General features: G+C 43.1%; 1 protein-coding gene across 6 annotated transcripts in view; it reads left to right on the top strand.

Moving 5' to 3' along the window:
- The window catches only part of LOC147010503 (clathrin coat assembly protein AP180-like), a 73,617-nt gene extending 54,873 nt beyond the window's left edge, over positions 1-18,744 (top strand). For 2 of the 6 annotated variants that reach the window (XM_085859410.1, XM_085859415.1), the window contains 15 exons: positions 2,752-2,985; positions 3,209-3,280; positions 4,027-4,251; positions 5,547-5,630; positions 6,080-6,151; positions 6,477-6,545; positions 7,076-7,156; positions 7,324-7,464; positions 8,946-9,155; positions 12,443-12,470; positions 12,762-12,867; positions 12,963-13,013; positions 13,118-13,234; positions 17,571-17,668; positions 18,196-18,744. In XM_085859410.1, the coding sequence (XP_085715536.1) occupies positions 2,752-2,985; positions 3,209-3,280; positions 4,027-4,251; positions 5,547-5,630; positions 6,080-6,151; positions 6,477-6,545; positions 7,076-7,156; positions 7,324-7,464; positions 8,946-9,155; positions 12,443-12,470; positions 12,762-12,867; positions 12,963-13,013; positions 13,118-13,234; positions 17,571-17,651 (1,571 nt within the window). In that variant the 3' untranslated portion in view covers positions 17,652-17,668; positions 18,196-18,744. The remainder of the gene's footprint in view (positions 1-2,751; positions 2,986-3,208; positions 3,281-4,026; positions 4,252-5,546; positions 5,631-6,079; positions 6,152-6,476; positions 6,546-7,075; positions 7,157-7,323; positions 7,465-8,945; positions 9,156-12,442; positions 12,471-12,761; positions 12,868-12,962; positions 13,014-13,117; positions 13,235-17,570; positions 17,669-18,195) is intronic. The other 4 variants (XM_085859413.1, XM_085859412.1, XM_085859411.1 and 1 more) reach the window with 3 other exon arrangements.
- The last annotated feature ends 543 nt before the right edge of the window (positions 18,745-19,287 follow it).

Raw genomic sequence — 19,287 nt, 5'->3', positions numbered from 1 at the left:
GGACTTTGACCAAGGATCTGAGACGGAGACTTAATTCCTTTGGTACCAGGTCTCTTCGGAGAATCCTTGGCTATCGCTGGTCGGATTTTGTGTCCAACGAGCGGTTGCTGAGAGAGACTCGGATGAGATTTGTTACCTGCATAGTCCGTGAGCGTCAGCTGCGGCTGTATGGACATGTGGCTCGTTTTCCTGACGCTGATCCTGCTCACCAGATTCTCTCAGCGAGGGAGTCTCATGAGTGGAGGAGGCCAGTGGGCCGACCACGTGCCTCATGGTTGCAGCAGGTTGACCATCATCTCAAGGAGATGGGGATGGGCCTGGCATCTGCCTGGGGGATGGCCAGACGGAGGCCCCTGGAGTACCGGCGGAAAGTGGACGCAGCGACGCGCTGTTCTGGCACATGCTCCCATACCTGACCTGACCTGACCTATGCCGCTGATGCAGTGTCCCCCTTACCAGTACACTGGTGCTCATTTTCCTGATCTCGGAAGGATGACAGGCTGAGTCAACCTCCTGGAGTATTTTAATTCAGCGGCCAACGGGGATTGAACTCAGGACCCTCGGATCCCAAGCCGCCACCCTAACCACTAAGCCAACACCAGGCTTTTCCATTGGCAGTTGAATGTGATGTACTAAGCTTCAAATGTTTCTGATCATCTGTGAAGTGGTTTCAGTGATATATAATTTAAATTGTTTGTTTGTTTAATCCAAGATGGCTGCCATACTACGTCACCTATGACATCATCTATCTATAATTCCAGCAATGTGTGTGTGCGACCGCCGTTTCTCGATGACCGCCGGTCCGATCTGATTGAAACTTGCCAGGAATATTTCCGCGGCCCCGCAGATGTGCCCTTTCGAGGTTTGATATCAATCGGACAAGCGGTTCCCAAGTTACGGCCATTTTACTGCTTTTTCAGTGTTAAAGGTGTGTATATATGGCAGCTGAAGGTGTCGTTCCACCTTCTCACCTTATCATGCCAATTTTTTTCCCCAAATTATTGATAACCGGACGATCACCGGTCCGATCGGATTGAAACTTGCCAGGAATATTGCCGGGGACCCGCTGATGTGCCTTTTCAAGGTTTGATATCAATCGGACAAGCGGTTCCCAAGTTACGGCCATTTATTTGTCGACAAATGACAAGACACTGTGCTATGACTTCATGAATGACGTCACAATTAATGTTTATTTATTATTTTTATTTTATTTGCACGATTGACGGTCCGATCTGATTGAAACTTGCCAGGAATATTGCTGGGGACCCGCGGATGTGCCTTTTCGAGGTTTGATATTAATCGGACGAGCAGTTCCCAAGTTACGCCATTTATCTGTCGACGAATATCTGCGGGAGAGGGGGGATGAGAGTGGGGGAGAGAGAGGAAGGGCGAGACTATGGGGGATAGAGGGGGGAGAGCGGGGCGAGACTAGGGGGTGAGAGAGGGGAGGGAAAGAGGGGGTGAGAGAGAGGGCATCACAATTCAAGAGAGGGAGAGAGAGGGGGGTGAGAGAGAGGGCGTCACAATTCAAGAGAGGGAGAGAGAGAGGGGCGAGAGGAGGGGAGTGAGGGGGGGGCGAGAGAGAGAGGGGGCGTCAATTCTTCTTCATTTGATATGATGTCACAATTGACGCTGGGGACCTGAATATGTTTTTCCCAGGTGTTTCCCAAGTTATGGCGATTTATGATACAGTTGGTCCAATCTAATTGAAATAATGCCCCAATCCAGTCATCGTTTACGCACCTACGGGCCCGTACTAGTAATTATAATTAAGATATTCTCCATGGGGGGTTGACTCCTATCCTTAAAATATTGTTTCAATTGGACAAGCGGTTGCTGGGGAAAATAATGTTGAAGAAATAATCGAGCAAAAAAAAAACAGGACAAAAAGGGACGAAGACTAACAATAAAAGGAAACAACAAAAACTAGAAGGACACTCAGTGGAGCGCACACCTCTGCCACGTAATCCCTGATCAACGAGAACAGGTCGGGCCCAATACATGTTTGAACTATCATGCTATACAGTACTATATCGTTTTTTTTGCTCCATCTCTCAATGGTGAAGAATCACTTTAAAAATTAAATAATTGTCGTATCCAGATTTGGATCTTCACAAACATTGAATCAATTCATCCTCGTCACACACCCGACCTGTCCACAACTTTTTGAGATATCCTGCACACAAACAGCCAGGCAAACAGAAAGGGGTGAAAATAACCTCCTTCACCTTCGGTGGTGGAGGTAACAATAGGGTACCACAGCCTGTAAGGCTAATAGCACCCTCATCACAACAATAATAATAATAATATGCAAAGAAATGTGAAGGGAACAAAGAACAAAGAACTGGGACAGATAGATTTCAGCATTTACTCCTCGGGCTCAAACGCAGCATCATGTACAAGCTTCCATTGGTCCGTCAGCGGGGAAGCACAGTCCACACAGCATCAGGATATGGTACAAACATAATGAAGTGAGGCATAATTATGGTTCGAAAAAGTTAGCTTTCCTTTTGGAAATCGTTAATCACCGACTGGGACATAAACTTTACTTTGCGTTTGACACACAAGATGGTGGACGTGCTTGGAATGGTCAGATCTGATGTTCTGTCACTTTTCAAAACTACCTGCACATGCTTTTTAATAACATGGCCTTGTAACTTCTGCAACATTTCTGCTCTTTCTTACTGTCATTATATTCCTTCCTGTCATTCAACCACTGGTGGAATGACTTGCTCACTCTGACTTTGGCAGATGTGCTTGCCCCAGTGGCCGTAAGCGCGGTGCCATTACCCACTCCGCTCGCATCTGGAGGGGCAGCCCAGTATGGGGGTGGTGATGGCCCCGACCCTTTTTCAGGATTAGGAGTCTCGTTGGGCCCGGCCGACACCGACGCTGCCTCTGTGCCCGGCCCCGCTCCCCTGACCACCACTACCTGTATGATTCCCACCCCCGCACCACCCACGGCAAATGCTGATCCTTTCGCAGGTCTGATCGTTTTTTTATGGATGAAAACTGGTGTTTGCACCTTTTTATCCTCCACCTCCCCTTCCCCAAATTTGAGATGGATGCATCATTTATTTATTTTCATTGTCACTACGTGTTCTTGTTCCACAGCTTCTTACTGCATTCTTTCTTTCTCTGACCTTTTATCCTAATTAACACCGCACTCTGCGATGCTCCTTCATCCCTTGCGTACCACCAACTACAGATGCATTTGCTTCTGAAAATGGAAAGGCAGATGCACCCGAAGCTGCTGCTGTTGACGTCTTCACTGGAGATGGTCTGTTTGTTATTTGTCCTTTGGCTGTTCTTTTCTGGTTGTTTGTAGAAACTTTTTTTTTTTTTGATTTGTGATTCAATGATCTTTTGGCTGAGCTTGTGATTTCTCATCCGTGATGTTGGCAAGAGACTTGCATGTCGACATCTCGTTCGTTTTATCTTTGTATCTGTCGTGAAGTTGCATCGTGGGGATGTTTTGTAATGCTACTATCGATTTGCAATTGATCTCTGCCTTTGACACCAATGGAAATTTTTATAACAGTCCCGAGGAATCAAAAAGCTACAGATATCGACAAAACAGTTTCAAATGGAGCACCTCACCACCATTAGAGCATTAAAATTGCATCAGACATGGCAATAAATGTGAATTGTTGCTCCCAGCTTGCCAGCTTGATGACAGAAGATGCCATTTGCATTTTTGCCACCTTTCTCCCTTCCCTGTATAGAATCTCGTGCAGGTATGGGCAACCTGCTCATTTTAATAAAATTTATTTTCAAATTGGTTTGTCCATTTAATTTGTTTTATATATATATATATATATATATATATATATATATATATATATATATATATATATATATATATATATATATATATATATATATATATATATATATATATATAAAATCCAACTTGCACGTGATGCAACTTGAAGTTTGTATTTATTTATTTATTTTGACATAAAACCTTAATGCTTGTTTTTACCATCTTGCTTCTCACCTCCCTCGATTTACCTTTCCGCTTAGATCCTTTTGCACCAAGTGAAGGTAGTGCCACGGCCCCGATGGCTCTTGACCTATTTGCTATGAAACCGTCGGATTCCGAGAGCCCGGCCGTGACGACCTCAACCCCTTCTCGAGCCCCTACTCCGGCTCCTCCTCTCACAGTGTCGTCCCCTCCCGGCCCTTCTTCTGCTCTGACACCGACCCAGATGGTGACTCCAACCACAACTGCTGCAGATATTTTTGCAGGTGTTTTTATTTTTTTTTATTCCTTCAGTAATTGGGGTGTGTGTGTGTGTGTGTGTGTGTGTGTGATTGTAGGTTTGAATATGTAGATTTTCAGTTGCTAACTTGATGTCCACGTTTTAAAAATTATTATTTATCTACGATTTTTTAATTTATGTATTATTATTGTTATTATTACTATTAGTATGTGCCCGTACGTGCAAAAAAAACAAAAAACCGTGTGCCAGAAACAAACACACAGGCCGTTCCTTCGCTCTCGCGTGCCCGTATATGCATGGCCGTATGTGCATGGCCGTAAGTGCAACCCCTCCCCCCCCCAAAAAAAACTTTCAAACAACCACACAGGCCGTTCCTTCGCTCTCGTAAATGACGACTGGATTGGGGCATTGTGTTTATCTATAAATGCGCATCAGAAATTGAGAAATTATTCGAATACAGTAAGTCATCACTATCCGGAAGTGGTGCGTGCCCGTACGGAATGTTCACATGCATTCCACGAATTATCACTTGCATTGAAGTAACAACTGCTGTGATACTTCCACACACAGTTAATTAAAATCAAGTTTACCTCCCTGTCTTTGCTAGCCATGACATTCGCTGCCATTGACCATTGCCACTCCTACGCTACGGTAACTAAATGGTGCCCTTTCCCCATCGGCCATGCCTACGCAGCAACGTGTCTTGTCATTGGTTTGGTAAATAAATGGCCATAACTTGGGAAGCACTTGTCCGATTAATATCAAACCTTGAAAAGGCACATACTCAGGTCCCCGGCAATATACCTGGCAAGTTTCAATTAGATCGGACCAGTGGTTGTCGAGAAACAGCGGTCACACACACACACACACACACACACACACACACACACACACACACACACACACACACACACACACACACACTGCTGGAATTATAGATAGATTAAGAGCAGTAGAAGGAAGGAAAAGAAAAAGACAGTGTGGTACATAGACATGAGGAGGTCTGTGGGAGGGAGAGGGATGGGGTGGTGAACACTGAGTATACAAGATGGACACTACAGGGACTTTCAGGAAGGAAAGCAGAGAATTTGAAGGAGGTGGGTTTGGGGTGGATTAACGGGGGTAGAAAAGATCATGGTTTTGGATGGGGGAAGATAAGAGATGATTGTGAACAGCTGTTTTGAAGACCTGGAGGGAAGAATGGGATTGAAGAGAGTGTGGGAGTTTGTTCCAAAGGCAGGAAGTTTGTTGTACCTGTGTCCCTTTATTTTATTTTAATAATTTTGTCAATATTCCCCCCCCCCCTTCCCTTTTTTCCAGATGCGTTTGGTTCTTTACCTGAACAGGCTCGCCCTGTTTCTCCCAGGCCAGAAACAGTTACCGACGTCCACTTTTTAGCTTCAGGTAATAGCTTACAGGTATTTGTTGTTTCTAAATGTTAACTCAAAAATTACACATTCTCAAAGTTCCATTTAATTATTTAATATTCATGATTTGCATTGAGCAAAGGCAGTGATCTTCTTGTTCTGCGAGAGGCTTGTTTGCCAGTGGAACAGTATTTCAATTTGACGATGTGCAAGGTGACTCACCATGACTCAGATTTTTGCCTTGTATTGCTTTACTCAAAATAATTGTATCTACCCCCTCCAGTTTGTATTTCTGTTTTGATACTTTCATTTTCTTTAAACCAAGGATGCGTACTGGAGAACATTTGTACAAATTTGTACAGCACGCGGTCGGCTTGATGCCGTCTTCTGTATCCAAATTCCTTGTGTATCTTTGGGTTCAGAATAGCCGTTTCTCAGTGATGTGTGTCCCATCACCCCCATTTTCTATTTGTCAATTCCTTTCAGAGGTGTTTTCCCCTCCATCAAGAGGAACTTCTCCACTTCCTGATGCAGCAATTTCAGCGTCACTGCTGCCTGGTGAGGCCACTTGGCTCCGGCATAATGCTAACTTGCCTCCGCACATGCTGTCACATGCTTGCTATCACCTGCAATCTGCTAAATCATGGGGGGTGGGCTCGGGGTTCAACCACTGCCTGGAATAATACAGTGGATTATCAAACTTTTAATATATATTTTTGATAGAGATCAAGTTAAAGAAAACAACCAAAAAAAGTTTGATAATCTCAATTGCACTGGTGACTTCATGGGATGCTATAATGCTACAGATCATTCTGGAAGGTGCACTGGTTATCGGATCCTTAAACCTCACCCATCTTCCTTACCCCTTCACTCACATTAACAGCAGAGCCTTTGAGCACCCCCACACCTGCCTCCCCAGCCAAGTCCGAAGTGTGTATAGATCTTCTTGGAGGTGGGTGTCTGTTGTTGTTTTTGTCGAAGCTGTTTTGTGCCGTTCCAGAATTCGAAAAAGATTCATTTGATCAGTTAATGACCGATAGTCATTCCGTTTGACGAATATTTATTTTGAATGATGCTACTTAATCCCAAACTTGGTAAAAGGAGACATTGTTGTGATTTATTTTAATATTACTGCATTTTACGTCATCACGACCAATCAAATTTGTCGCTCGTACACCCTGCACATGTCCTTGTTTCTCAAGACATCACGGGGTAAGGTGTTCCATGAACTCTTGCATAGTGGGACGGTATTTCCATGTGATTAGTCTGAGTCTTTGCCTGGGCTATGATTATAGAATGCGTTCTAAAACCATTAAAAATAATAATGCGATTTATACTTCTGTGATCGTTTAATGCTTCTTATCAATTAAAAAAAAGGATGAGTGAACCTCATAACTTGTACAGTAAATGCTTTCTTCTTTTTATTCTTCTGCCCCATGCACAAATTTATTTGAAAATGTAAATTTTAAATCTTCCTTTCAGAATCCTTTACAGCTGCCGCAGAATCGCCCGCTATTACTCCGGCTGCTTCGCTTCCTGCTTCCAGTGCTGATCCTTTTTCAGGTGAGCCTCAGATTCTCCTGCACCTTGACATTTGTGGAAATTGGTAAGGGTACGGACATTCCCAATCACCTAATTGCGAGCTCGTATGCCATTGAAAGGTAGCCAAGGAAACCAACTAACGGACATTTCTTCCATTCAAAGTAACCCTTGGATCGTGGTGTTTGCAGCGATCGGATCTTCACCTCCGGCTACCATGGCGCTCAGCCCTCAGCCGGCTTCCGTGGAACCTCAAACGTCCCTGGTTCCTCAGGCAGTCGACCTGGATCTGTTCGGTCGGACATCGCCGGCTCCAGTGGATCAGAGTTCTGGTATGGCGGTGTTGGTTCTGATTACACAAATATTTTTAATTTGGAATTTTTAGTTTCTCCAAAAAGTGAAAATGAATGTGCAGTTAAGGTGGAGTTTCCTTGAAGCAGGAATAACCTCCATTTGGATTCGAGAAGAGAAACTCTGTTCACAACTCTCAGGCATGATCCGACCTAATCACTCTTCCAGTTCCTCAATTCAGCGACTTGCATGTTGTTTTTTGTGACATTTTGGCTCCGACTTGGTTTGTGCAGACAAGTGCTGGTTCAATGAGGGATAAAAATCCAGCTTGCTTGCTGTTCAGGTGAGGAATGTTTTGTGTTGATAGCAATTGAAAAGGTTCAATGAGTCATCTTATCCGGAGATTGATTGAATGTGATCACCATTACCTTTGCACTTCCTCTAACTGACCAATGAAATGAATCATTCCGCTGCGGAATGTTCTCATCGTTTGTTACACAATTCCACAAATTTTTCTCATGGGGGATCGTTGCACAAGTAATGATCTTCATCTCGACGAATACTGACACGTTCCTCCTGTTCGTTTGTTCGACCACTATCGTACTAGAATACGCAATTTGGTTTGTCTCGGTGGCCGATGCATTCGGTCATTGCTTATCCAAACTCGTGAGCAGGACTAAGAGTCGTAAGACTGGTTGTAGCTGCTTGGTTTTCCACCACCCCTCCTGGAGGTGTTCCGAAGGTGGGGCTAAAGCCAATGTGTACCGTGTTGTATCGTTCCTGGTTGTGGTGGGACAGGTTATTACGGGTGACGCTTGAGAGGCCTTCACCTTGTTTTGGTACTCGCTTATCTTGTGTTACTTGAAACTCGACTGCAAAAACTCTAGAGGAATTCCTGTGTTTTTATGCCTTGTGGGGGGGGGGGGTGGGGAGGGAAATGCCACGTGTACAGGTGTCGGCTTGAGCGTCGTTATGCGTTGTCCTGGTGTCTTTCCAAGGCCGCTTCCAATGACAACAACAATAATGATAATAGCTTAATAATATTACCATTATTACAAAATGATATTGAAATGGATGCTCTCAGAGGGATCTGGTGTTTATAGTGTCCAAGAAAGCACTGAGTTTATCCACAAGTCCTTCTCTCCATGTGAGGTCAAGCACAAGCAATCGTGCTCACTGACCCATACAAGGAATAGGAAATGGTCTCCATCATGTGGGCCGCACGGTATGGCCCCTTGGAAGGCTGAAAGCTCAAGCTAGAAGTTAAAATTTTTTGAATATTTCAACAGTAAATCTTTTTTTTTTTTTTTTTTTTTTCATGGTACCATCAGATATCCATTTAGAGATGCAATTCCTATTTGGTAGAAATGATCATTGAAGGGACCCAATAGCCTTGCAGAGATGTCGGCCCTCTGGTGAAACGGTCGAAACCGTATCTTGGTCTTGGTTGGTTTTAGCCGAGCACTTGGGATGTTTACCACCAGACTTGTGGATGATATTCTTTTCCTTTATCCTTACTTAGGTTTGGCCTCTTTGGGTGACCTCCTCATGCCAACACTCAGCTCTACACAAGCACCCCCAGCAACTCCTCAAATGCAGATTCCAGCTTCCGTCTCTCCAGCCCTGGTCGCTTGTCCCATCCCAACTATTCCTGTTATGCCAACACCATCACCACAGCCGAACAAACTGCTGGCTAAGGACCTGGACTCGTCCCTCGCGAGTCTTGTCGGCAGTATGTATGGTTTGTCTCCAAAGTTAAAGGAAGTGTGTGTTTGCCTCGCACGATGACTATCTTGAATGCAATTTGTGATCTGAGATCCTGCGTTTCAATTATTAGCTCGCCTGTTCGAAGAACAGAGAGCTATAGCGATACCCCCGGCGTGAGCGTCTGCATGGGCGTGGACGTGAGCGTCAGCGTGAGCGTGAAAATGTTAAAGTTTTTGGTGCAAGTTATTTTTTTCCTTTCTAATGTTTTTATCTCCCACACTTTTTGATACGCCCGATATATATATATATATATATATATATATATATATATATATATATATATATATATATATATATATATATATATATATATATATATATCGGGGCGTATTATGTGATACTGGTCGTCTGTCTGTCCGTCCGTCCGTCCATCCCTGTCTGTCCGTTCCTGTCCGCACTCTAACCTAACTCCCAAAGTTTTCAACTTTCACGTTTCATATTTGGTACATAGGTACAGACTGTGGAGTCGGTGTGTCGTGACATATGTTCATCATCTAAAGTGGTTGCCATGGCAACCAGGATGCTGTTTTCCATGTAGTAGCACAATTCTGTATATACCTTCTTGTTCGGGCGTATATTGTGCTCACTTGCGCTCTTGTTACTGATTACAATATACAAATACATAGATTGCTTTAAAAATATTTGGATCAGACTTCACTGCAATGCTTTATAAAAAATATTAATTATTAGACGAGTCTTTTAAAAACGATAAATGTATAAACAGGCGAACATTGGGTGGCTTTGACACCAACTCTGGTTTGTTTTTATCCTTTTATTGTGACCGAGTCTCGTTGAAGAGCTTGTACATGAATTAGGACACCATGGATGGACCGTTTGTTGTACGATGTCGTATTCTAACCCGTGGTCCGTGTCGCACAAAGCAAATGCTCGTGTAAATTCGCCAACCGAGCCATCTTGAATCTTTCACGGGTTTCGAACCACTCACCGATTACTGAACGTACGCGGGTATTTCCAAGGACGAGGAATTTGACGAGACACAAAACACCATGATGCGTTGTTTTTTGTTTTTTTTTCTAATATTTCGAACAATAAGGTTGAGAAAGGGTTAAGATTTCCTGACCTGGTAGCATTGTGTGGAGCGGAGTTTATATTCGAGTAACATTTTAGGTTTTCTCTAGTCTTGGGAAAGCATAAAAGGTGGATTTTCATACGTTTTGTGTTGACAACTGCAAGGCAGCACTTCCTGCGGTCTCAGTTTTTGTTTGTTTGTTTTTAATAGGAATTTCTACTTTTTACCCCATGCATGAAAATTGGGATCAAGCAAATCGTTTACGTCCATCCGTCTGTCTGCAAGTGTCGGTTTATAATCGAGGAACAACATGTATTCCAATTGGATGTTAAATTTTGAACACAAGTCGGAAAACAAACCTGCCGTTGAACGTACTTTGGATCTGAATCCAAACTGATTGCACGTGCGCAGTGAGGAGTGAGATCATATCGATGGTTTTTTTTTTCTACTCTGTCTGCCTGACAAACAAAATTGAAAATCGTTCCGAGTAGGAAACGTACTTTTTTTTAAAGGCTGTTATAAAGGACACAAACGGGCACAAACAATTAATGTAAGGTGGTGTAATAGAGACTGCGTTCACGGCAGTAAATTCTGGAATTAATTTGTTTTATATGATTTCTACAATCCTTATTTTATTTATATTGAATTATCCAGTAATGGCAGAGTACCCACCCTACGGGCAATCTTGTTCAAAGCATGCAACACGTTCTTCTGCTGCATACCTTTGTCTGGGTGCTGTAAAGGTAACTGACAGCTCTGTATAGGTAAAATATAATAACTCTTGTTACGTGCATGAAGCAAAAACATACCTACTGCTTATAATTCAAAACACCTCTCTGCACTGGAAAACTTGGGGACATGAATACTGTATTGTAAATGGTGGAGACTTGTAATGTTTTCCCCCGCCCGGAGGCGGCGCGACACGATACACATTTCCATAGAGAATTCCCCAGTCACCCTCCACCCCCACCCCCACTGGCAAAGATAAAAACACCCCTATACACTAATTGGGGTCCAGCTGATCCTCTGTAGCAAGTCTGGATGTAATCAGCCGACAACTGTAGGAGTTTTTAAAAATTTAATTTAAAAAAGGAGGAGAAGCGCAACAAACACACACACAAGCACCGTCTGTGAATTATCCTAAGGATACTTGAACATTGTAGAACACAAATCGCCTTTTTGTCACTTCCAAGAAGCTGCAGTTTTATCGTACTTTGACATGTTAACTCGGCTTGTGTATAAGACTACTTCACTAGCACTAACCTTCTGGAATTATTATTATTATTATTTTTTTAAATTATCTATAAAACCATTGTTTTAAATTGAAGTTTACCCTTGAACACTGCATGGGATGTAATGTGTTCTATGACCTCTCGAGTTGTGACTCCTTGGAGTTTGTAGTGTTTTTTTTTTGGACTGAGCTTGCCATACTCACCCCCACTAACCTGATGTGAACAACATTCACCTTTTACTCAAGTTTGATTTCTCTTTCAACGTTTTCATCTTTCAATGTTCACTTCTACTCTCAGAAAAAAACAACAAATAATTTATTTGCCACTTACCCATGTATGATGTCCGCTAGGATAGCCGAGAGTTCTGCATGGTCACCTTTGAGCCGTCGAGCCTCGGTTCTAATCATGGCCCAACTATAAACTGCCATCCTGGTGTTTCGCATGCAGGGCGAGGCGTCCATGCGTTTCGTCCCTCGGATCTAGGTTAAACTGAGGCATCTCTTCTGTAGGCATTAGTCGGTGGATTTTATATATATATATATATATATATATATATATATATATATATATATATATATATATATATATATATATATATACATATACATATACATATATATATATATATATATATATATATATATATATATATATATATATATATATATATATATATATATATATATCTCCCATATTATCCTTCATGAAGAGTAGATCGGTGAATTATCGCCGGTATTCTGAACAAATTACATATTCCTGCCGAAATAACCTTCAGCCAAACATCCGGCCTTCCGAGCTGACTCGTGAACAATGTTGTACGACTGAAGCCACAAGATGGTGGAATGGTGCCATTGAAGAATAAGTAGTTGGTAGTGGTAGTTTGGTACATCTCAGATTCACAAGTAGCATGCACGCATCAATGTCAACACAGTTGATGTACGAGTTGTAATTCCAGGATTGCTTCCCACCTTCTCTCTCCCTCTCCTGTAGATCTTGGCATCGACAGTCCTGCAAAAAAGTGAGTAATTTTACATTTTATCTGTGCTTGTGCTCAGAGCGTCCAAGCTGTTGGGGTTAGAATTTAACATTAATGGCGTTTGCATGTTGGCACACGTTCCATTAAATTCCTTGTCTGGGGGTGGGTGGTACGACACAAAAACAAAGCTTGGTTTCATTGGATGGCGACGAATGAGTATTTTGTGCAAGCAAAACTATTTATTTTATTTATTTATTTGAATATACTGTCCTGTACATACCAATTGTAGTTTAGCATTTCCCTCATGTTCGTGTCCTCATTGTGCACCTCCAGGGGACAGTGGGGAGGTGAGAAAAAGCTCACTGGTGGGGCCAATTGGCAGCCCAGAGCAGCTCCCCCTTCGGCATGGGCTCATGGGGCCGGCCCAACACCCCAAATGGTACAATGTTTGTGACTTGAGCATTAGTTGGTTCATTTGTTCAGACACGCGTTGTTGTAGTTTGATTCAGTTAGTTTTGATGTTTTCTTTCCTAGGCCACTGGATCTTTGGGATTCCCTGCTTCTGTACAGCCTGGCTTTGGAATGGTAAGTCTGTACAGTACTGTCTTCCACTGTACAGACGTTTATTTGGGTTTTCATAATCACAGATTTCTAAGTGGCCTTGCCTTCTCCCTCATCATCCTCCTTAGTCCTCCCAGCCGGTGCCTGGTGCCTCTCCCATGGGGGCACAGCCTTCCAGGGCATTTGTCCCACCAAGCACGCAGCCCGTCCCTCATACAGCCTTTTCACCAATTTCTCCTGCTCAGGTAAGCTTTTTGTGCAAATGTCTTGCAATACCCCAAGGTCCGCCAACAACCCCCTTCTGGTAAAACTACCAAAATCACGAATCGCTGCTCACCTTCACGCTTTCATTCCTCTTTTTTCCCCACCTTTGGAATAAACTCCCTCACTCTGTTCAATCCCATTCTTCCCAACAGGTTTTCAAAACAGCTGTTCATCCCCACCTCTTATCCCCCATCCAAATCCTCGATCTTTTCTACCCCCATTAATCCACCCAAACCCACCTTAAAATTCCCTGCTTTCCTTCCTGAAAGTCCCTGTAATGTCCATCTTGTATACCCCGTGTTTCTTGCCCCATCCCTCTCCCTTCCACAGATCTCCTGATGTCTCTGTTCCCCACTGTTTTGTCCTTCCCTCTCCCGCCCCTCTTCTCATGCCCCCCCCCTCCTTTGTTGTGTGTTAGCTCTCACACGAGGCTCGACAATGTATACAAAAAACAACAACAACACGATAATTGGTATATTTGATGCCGATTTCAAAGTGCATCACCGGTGGATCATAACATTTGTCTTGGATGTCTGGCTGGAAGGTTAAAACCACCGCTTTGGTGTGATTGCACTATTATTGGGCAAAGATGAGGTTTAAAATCACCAAAGCAGGTTTGTATGGGGAGGATGGTGGCAATCAAGGTTTTTGATTTGTTTTGTATCCATCGTCGAGGCTCGTGTGAGAGCTAACACTCGGCAAGGGCGGCATGAGACGAGAGGGGCGGGAGAGGGAAGGACAAAACAGTGGGGAACAGAGACATTAGGAGATCTGTGGAAGGGAGAGGGATGGGGTGGGGAACACAAGGGAATACAAGATGGACATTACAGGGACTTTCAGGAAGGAAACAGGGAATTTTAAGGAGGTGGGTTTGGGGTGGATTAACGGGGTGTAGGTTAACATTTCAAACGTGGTTGTTTCTCCTTACCATGATGAGCTATCCATTTTAATGTCTCTGGACATGTTGATAAAAACAAAATAGCTTGGGATCTCGGTGTCATGGTGACCAGCTTGTGGGAGGTTAATGATTTTGTTTAACCGGTGAAATTGAGCATTCATCTCCACCCTGGAATTACTTGTTTCGGCTCCAAATATAGATTTGATAACATTGCTTTCCATGACGTGCGAGCTCAAGCGGACGAACCCCTTCCTCCTTACGGGTTGAGGTTGATTGCCCAGGTCATGATTAATGCAGTTTTCATGGTTACCATAATCTTGATTACATGAGTAAATTCCTGCCGGGACTAATTTGAGTTGCCGTGTTTGATTCTGTCGATCACGTCTTGTGTTTCTGGTAAAGTGAATGCCAAATGATTTCACATTTTAACCGACGTCGGATTTTGGAACTCGTCCGATTGCTACGAGGGTTTAAAATTAAATATCCGAGGTGAGCATCGATAGAGAAATGAGGATGTTGAGTTTCCTCAACCGAATGTTGAGGTATACTCTTCATCGTGAGAAAGGCGGTGAAGCGACGTTTCGGTTGAGACGTCGCTCGAGATTCGGTGCCATGGTGGTTTAGCATACCAGTCAACATTTGGTTGAGAAAATTATCTTCAACAATACCCCATGGCTAATCGGTATTAATTAATTAATTAAAAACATTTTTGATTTGGGAATTTGCAGGTTCTCCTGAGTCTGTCACAGCATAGGGAGGCTTCGCTTGTGTTGGCATCATGGGTAGCATACGTTGTGAATTTGATTGACAGTTGTGGATAATTACTTTCACATCCTCTACTTTTGAGTAGTGGTGTTGGTGCTTGTTGGATTGTTCACACAAGTTTTAACGATGCAATCCTGGACAGGTTACAGTTCTGTCGTAGGCAAGTGTTTGGCTTTGAAACTTGTCTTGAAGGGGGGGGGGGGGTAGCAGTGATGGGAGGAAGTTTGGTTACATTTACCTCATGGTGGCCATCGACACCTTGACACTGTTATCGCCTGATGTCTTTGGTCCACACTATTCATTTATTTATTTATTTTAGTGAGGTGCATACCATGAGCACTGATGGGCTTGATTAAACCTTACTAATTTTTATTAGCTAACCTGGACTTCAGTCAGGTGAGCTTATGTGATTGAGCAGCGTCTGTAGGGGAGTGAGTCAATGAGTCAGTCAGTCCGTAAACACCAGTCGTCATTGCTTGAAACAAACGCACAATTTTGATGAAAGTTGAACACATCCTTCATCATGAGTGATGTACCAAATTTTATTGACCACATCAAAATCTGTACTAATTAAGGCATCTACGAGGGATGGGGGGGGGGGTTGAAACCCCCCAAAATAGGTATTCTCTTCTCCGAAACTACAAACACGATTTCGATGAAACTTAACCACAACCTTCATTGCTCTTGATGTCCCGAAATTTGTTCATGGATTAAAAGAATTCAGGGTTTGTGGGGGTGGGGGGGGGGGTTTGAGTGACTTGCTCCTGATCCAGGTGAGCTTCAGGACAGATGGTCCTATTTTTTGACATGCATTGGCCTGCAAAAGTATCCCCCCCTCCCACACCTGCTTACTTCATAACGCTTTCAAATCAAACTTAATAAATAGGGTTTTACAAACAACTCCAGTGATAAAGCTAAAAAATGGAGATAAAATGTGAATAAGGTATATTAACAGTGAAAATCAGATGATTCTCAGTTGCATAAGTATTCAAACCCTTCACATAATTAACCCGAAATCACTTCAGGAGCAAATTATTTGTTTGAAAGGTTACAAAATAAGTGTAATAAGCTTCACCTGTATGTAATTAATCAGTGGTTTAACTTAAAAATTAACATCCCCTACTTATCTAAGGTGTTTTAAGGTGCAACTTGGTAAACCATGAAGACCAAGGAGCCTTCCAAAGAAGTCGGACATGAAGTGGTGGAGAAGCACCATTCAGGAGAGGGTTATGACTATTTCAAAGCCACTCGTTATCCCTTCGAGTGCGGTGAAACCCATCATTAAAACGTGGAAGACTTATCATACTACCCAGACTCTACCCAGATGAGGTCGACCATCCAAACTCAGCAGAAGGGCAATCGGGAAACTGTTTCGGGATGTTACTGTAAATCCAACATTGACTTTGAAAGATCTGCAACGTTATATGTCAGACGGAGGTCAGTGTTCATCGATCAACAATATCCCATTCCATTCACAAAGATGGCCTGTATGGACAGGGAGCAAGAGTGAAGCCATTGCTGAAAAAGACGCATCTGAAAGCATCTTCATGACTGCAGGTACATGGAGAAAAGTTTTTTGGTCAGGCGAGACAAAAATTGAAGAACTTTTTGGTCTAAATTCAAAGCACTACATCTGGTTTAATCCTAACACTGCACATCACCCAGTCAACACCATATCTACTGTCAAGCATGGTGGCAGCATCATGTTATGGGGATGCTTTTCATCAGCCGAGGAAAGGCCAATAGACGGTGCAAAGTAGAGGAGAATCCTTGATGAAAACCTGCTTGAGGCTGCCATGAATCTGAAACTGGGTAGGGGATTCACATCACAGCAGAACAATGATCTGAAGCACAAAGCTAAAGCCACACTCATTGGGCCCCTCATTAACATTTATTTTCTCATTCAGCCACTCCAATGTCCTGACTTGAACCCAATTGAACATTTATGAGGAGACTTGAAGATTGCACTCCATCGACAATCCGCATCAAACTTGGCAGAACTGGAGCTGGGGGTCCAGCAGCTGTCAATGGGTGCACATTTCAACAATGGACCCCCAAAAAGAACAACCACGCAGACTTCCTTGGCACACTGAGCTCCTGGCACATCTGACAGCTTTCATTCGCAGCCTGATGGAGTACTGCTCTCCTCTCTGGGCTGGTGCTCCTGCCTCTCACCTTTCTTGGCTTCACGCTGTGGAAACCAAGGCATTTAAGATCATTGGTATCTCTCGCGTTGAGGCTGAGTTGTTGGACCTCTCGCCACAGTCACATTGGTGGTCTTTGTCTTATACAGTCTCCTCTCTGGCCTGCCCCCCCTGCTCTCTGATCTGTCCCCCCCCCAATATTTCCGCAAGGTTTGCCAGCAACCCCCTTCTGGTTAAACTACCAAAATCAATATTCACTGCCCCACCTCCTTCATATTCCCTGCTTTCCTTCTTGAAAGTCCCTGTAGTGTCCATCTTGTTTACCCCACCCCATCCCTCTCCCTTCCACAGATCTCATGTGTCTGTCCCCTACTGTTTTGTGCTTCCCCCTTCTCTCCTGCTCCCCTTGTTATATGTTCTGTGTGTTAGCTCTTGACATTGTGTGTATATGTATATATTTTAATGTAACGTTGCATTTTCCGACGATTATGCTCTTTCCTGGGTTTGCAGTCAGGCCCACCTTCGGTCTCCCAGAGCCCGCAAAAGTCCAAGGACCCACTTGCCGATCTCAACCTGAAGAATTTCATGTGATTCACACTCGTATCCAGGTGAGAGAAGCTTGCATTTTGTACCTTGGTGGTTGTTTTTTTTGTTGTTGTTGTTGTTGGCTTGGAACATCACCATTGCTTTGAATCGATTTATAATCCATAGATTTGAGACAAACATTGTAAAACTGTATTGTAAAATGATTTGGCACATGTAAAACTATCGTTTTACATGTGTAAAACACATGTAAAACATCATTGTAAAACTAAGAATGCATGAAATCGATGGTCAATTGAATCTGTGCACAAGCATCTTATGTAAGGGTGAAATTTAACTCTGCTTTCCATTTGGAGAAAGTTAAATATCTCTTTATGTTAATCAATGACAGGGTTATTGCTCTGGCACAGAGAGGGGAAGCTTGAGGTCCGTAATTCTACGATATTCCCAAAAGGGAATGTTCTTTTGTTCCCGTCTGGTGGGCAAACCCCAATAACTTGTGGATTGCCCAACGTATCTGTACGTAACCTGGAACTCTGCTTGCTGCTCATTTAACCGAAACTACGCTCCTCCTGTTACTTTTTCCTTTCAGCGGAAGTTGAGGGTTCCTGGCCCAATGAATCCGACCACCTTGAAGCCACCGTCGGTGGATGCCACGTATGCAGTCTGCAAACATAGGGTGCAGATTTAAGTGTATTACCATGGCAGTGTTTGTAAGACGATTGTCACGTTGAGAGTTTGGAGCGAACTAACGGCAGGGGCGAGGGGAACTGATCGTATCCGAACAAACATGATTATGTGTCTCCAGGTGTTGTGCTATCAAGATTGCTCCAATGCTGTTCAAAGTGGATCATCCTCCAGCCCCCCCCCCCTTTATTTTATTTTTTTGGATTGTGTAAAGTGAAATTCCATTCCCCATGTACCTCTGGTTAATTGATATGTGCTTGGAGCAGTTTTGTTGTTTTATTTACTTTGACACATCTCTCCTCAAAAGGTGCCGTGCAATTGTGTATTCTGCCACAGAAAGCGTTTTTGTCTCCCTTGCGATGTGAATGCTGTATAGCCGCTGTTGGCTTAATCACGGTCATGTGGATTCCTCCTGTAAGTATGATGTGGGATAATAAAGTCACCCAGGCAGAAACTTTAGAATTTGGATGCAAATTATTTAATTCAGGGATCGAGCCGTTCCTGGCTGGTACCCTATTGATTTTTCCTTGGGTTACTATGATACTTTATACCTTTTTTGCCATATTATTAGATCCTCGTGGAGGATCTCTAAGTATTACTCACGTTGTTGTTCTTCATCTTCTTCTTGTGGACTTTTTTTGTTTCACAGCCTACAGTTTTCATCGAAAATTCCTGAAACGGCGTATATATGTAAAATTACCCTGCACAGACAGTAACCATCTCCAATTTTGAAAATTCCTCCTAGAAAAAAGTTATGACATCAAAATATCTCCGCTAATGGAAATCGCCGAAAAAATTATCTCCGAAACTAGGCAAGCTTTTTGAATTCTGTTTGTGGGAATCAAACAGGGCATTAGCAGAGATGAATTACCGCACATATGATGCATCACTATGATGTCATATCAATTTTTATGACGTCATTCCTATTTTTTGACATTTTGTTTCACAACCCAGAGTTTTCCTCGGATCTTCGTGAAACTTGCCATGCATATGCAGA

Source organism: Eptatretus burgeri, chromosome 16 (assembly GCF_056783735.1).
Source record: "Eptatretus burgeri isolate ZD-2024b chromosome 16, Ebu_testis_v1, whole genome shotgun sequence".
NCBI classification, from domain to species: Eukaryota; Metazoa; Chordata; class Myxini; order Myxiniformes; family Myxinidae; genus Eptatretus; species Eptatretus burgeri.
This window is presented reverse-complemented; position numbering and strand designations above follow the sequence as displayed.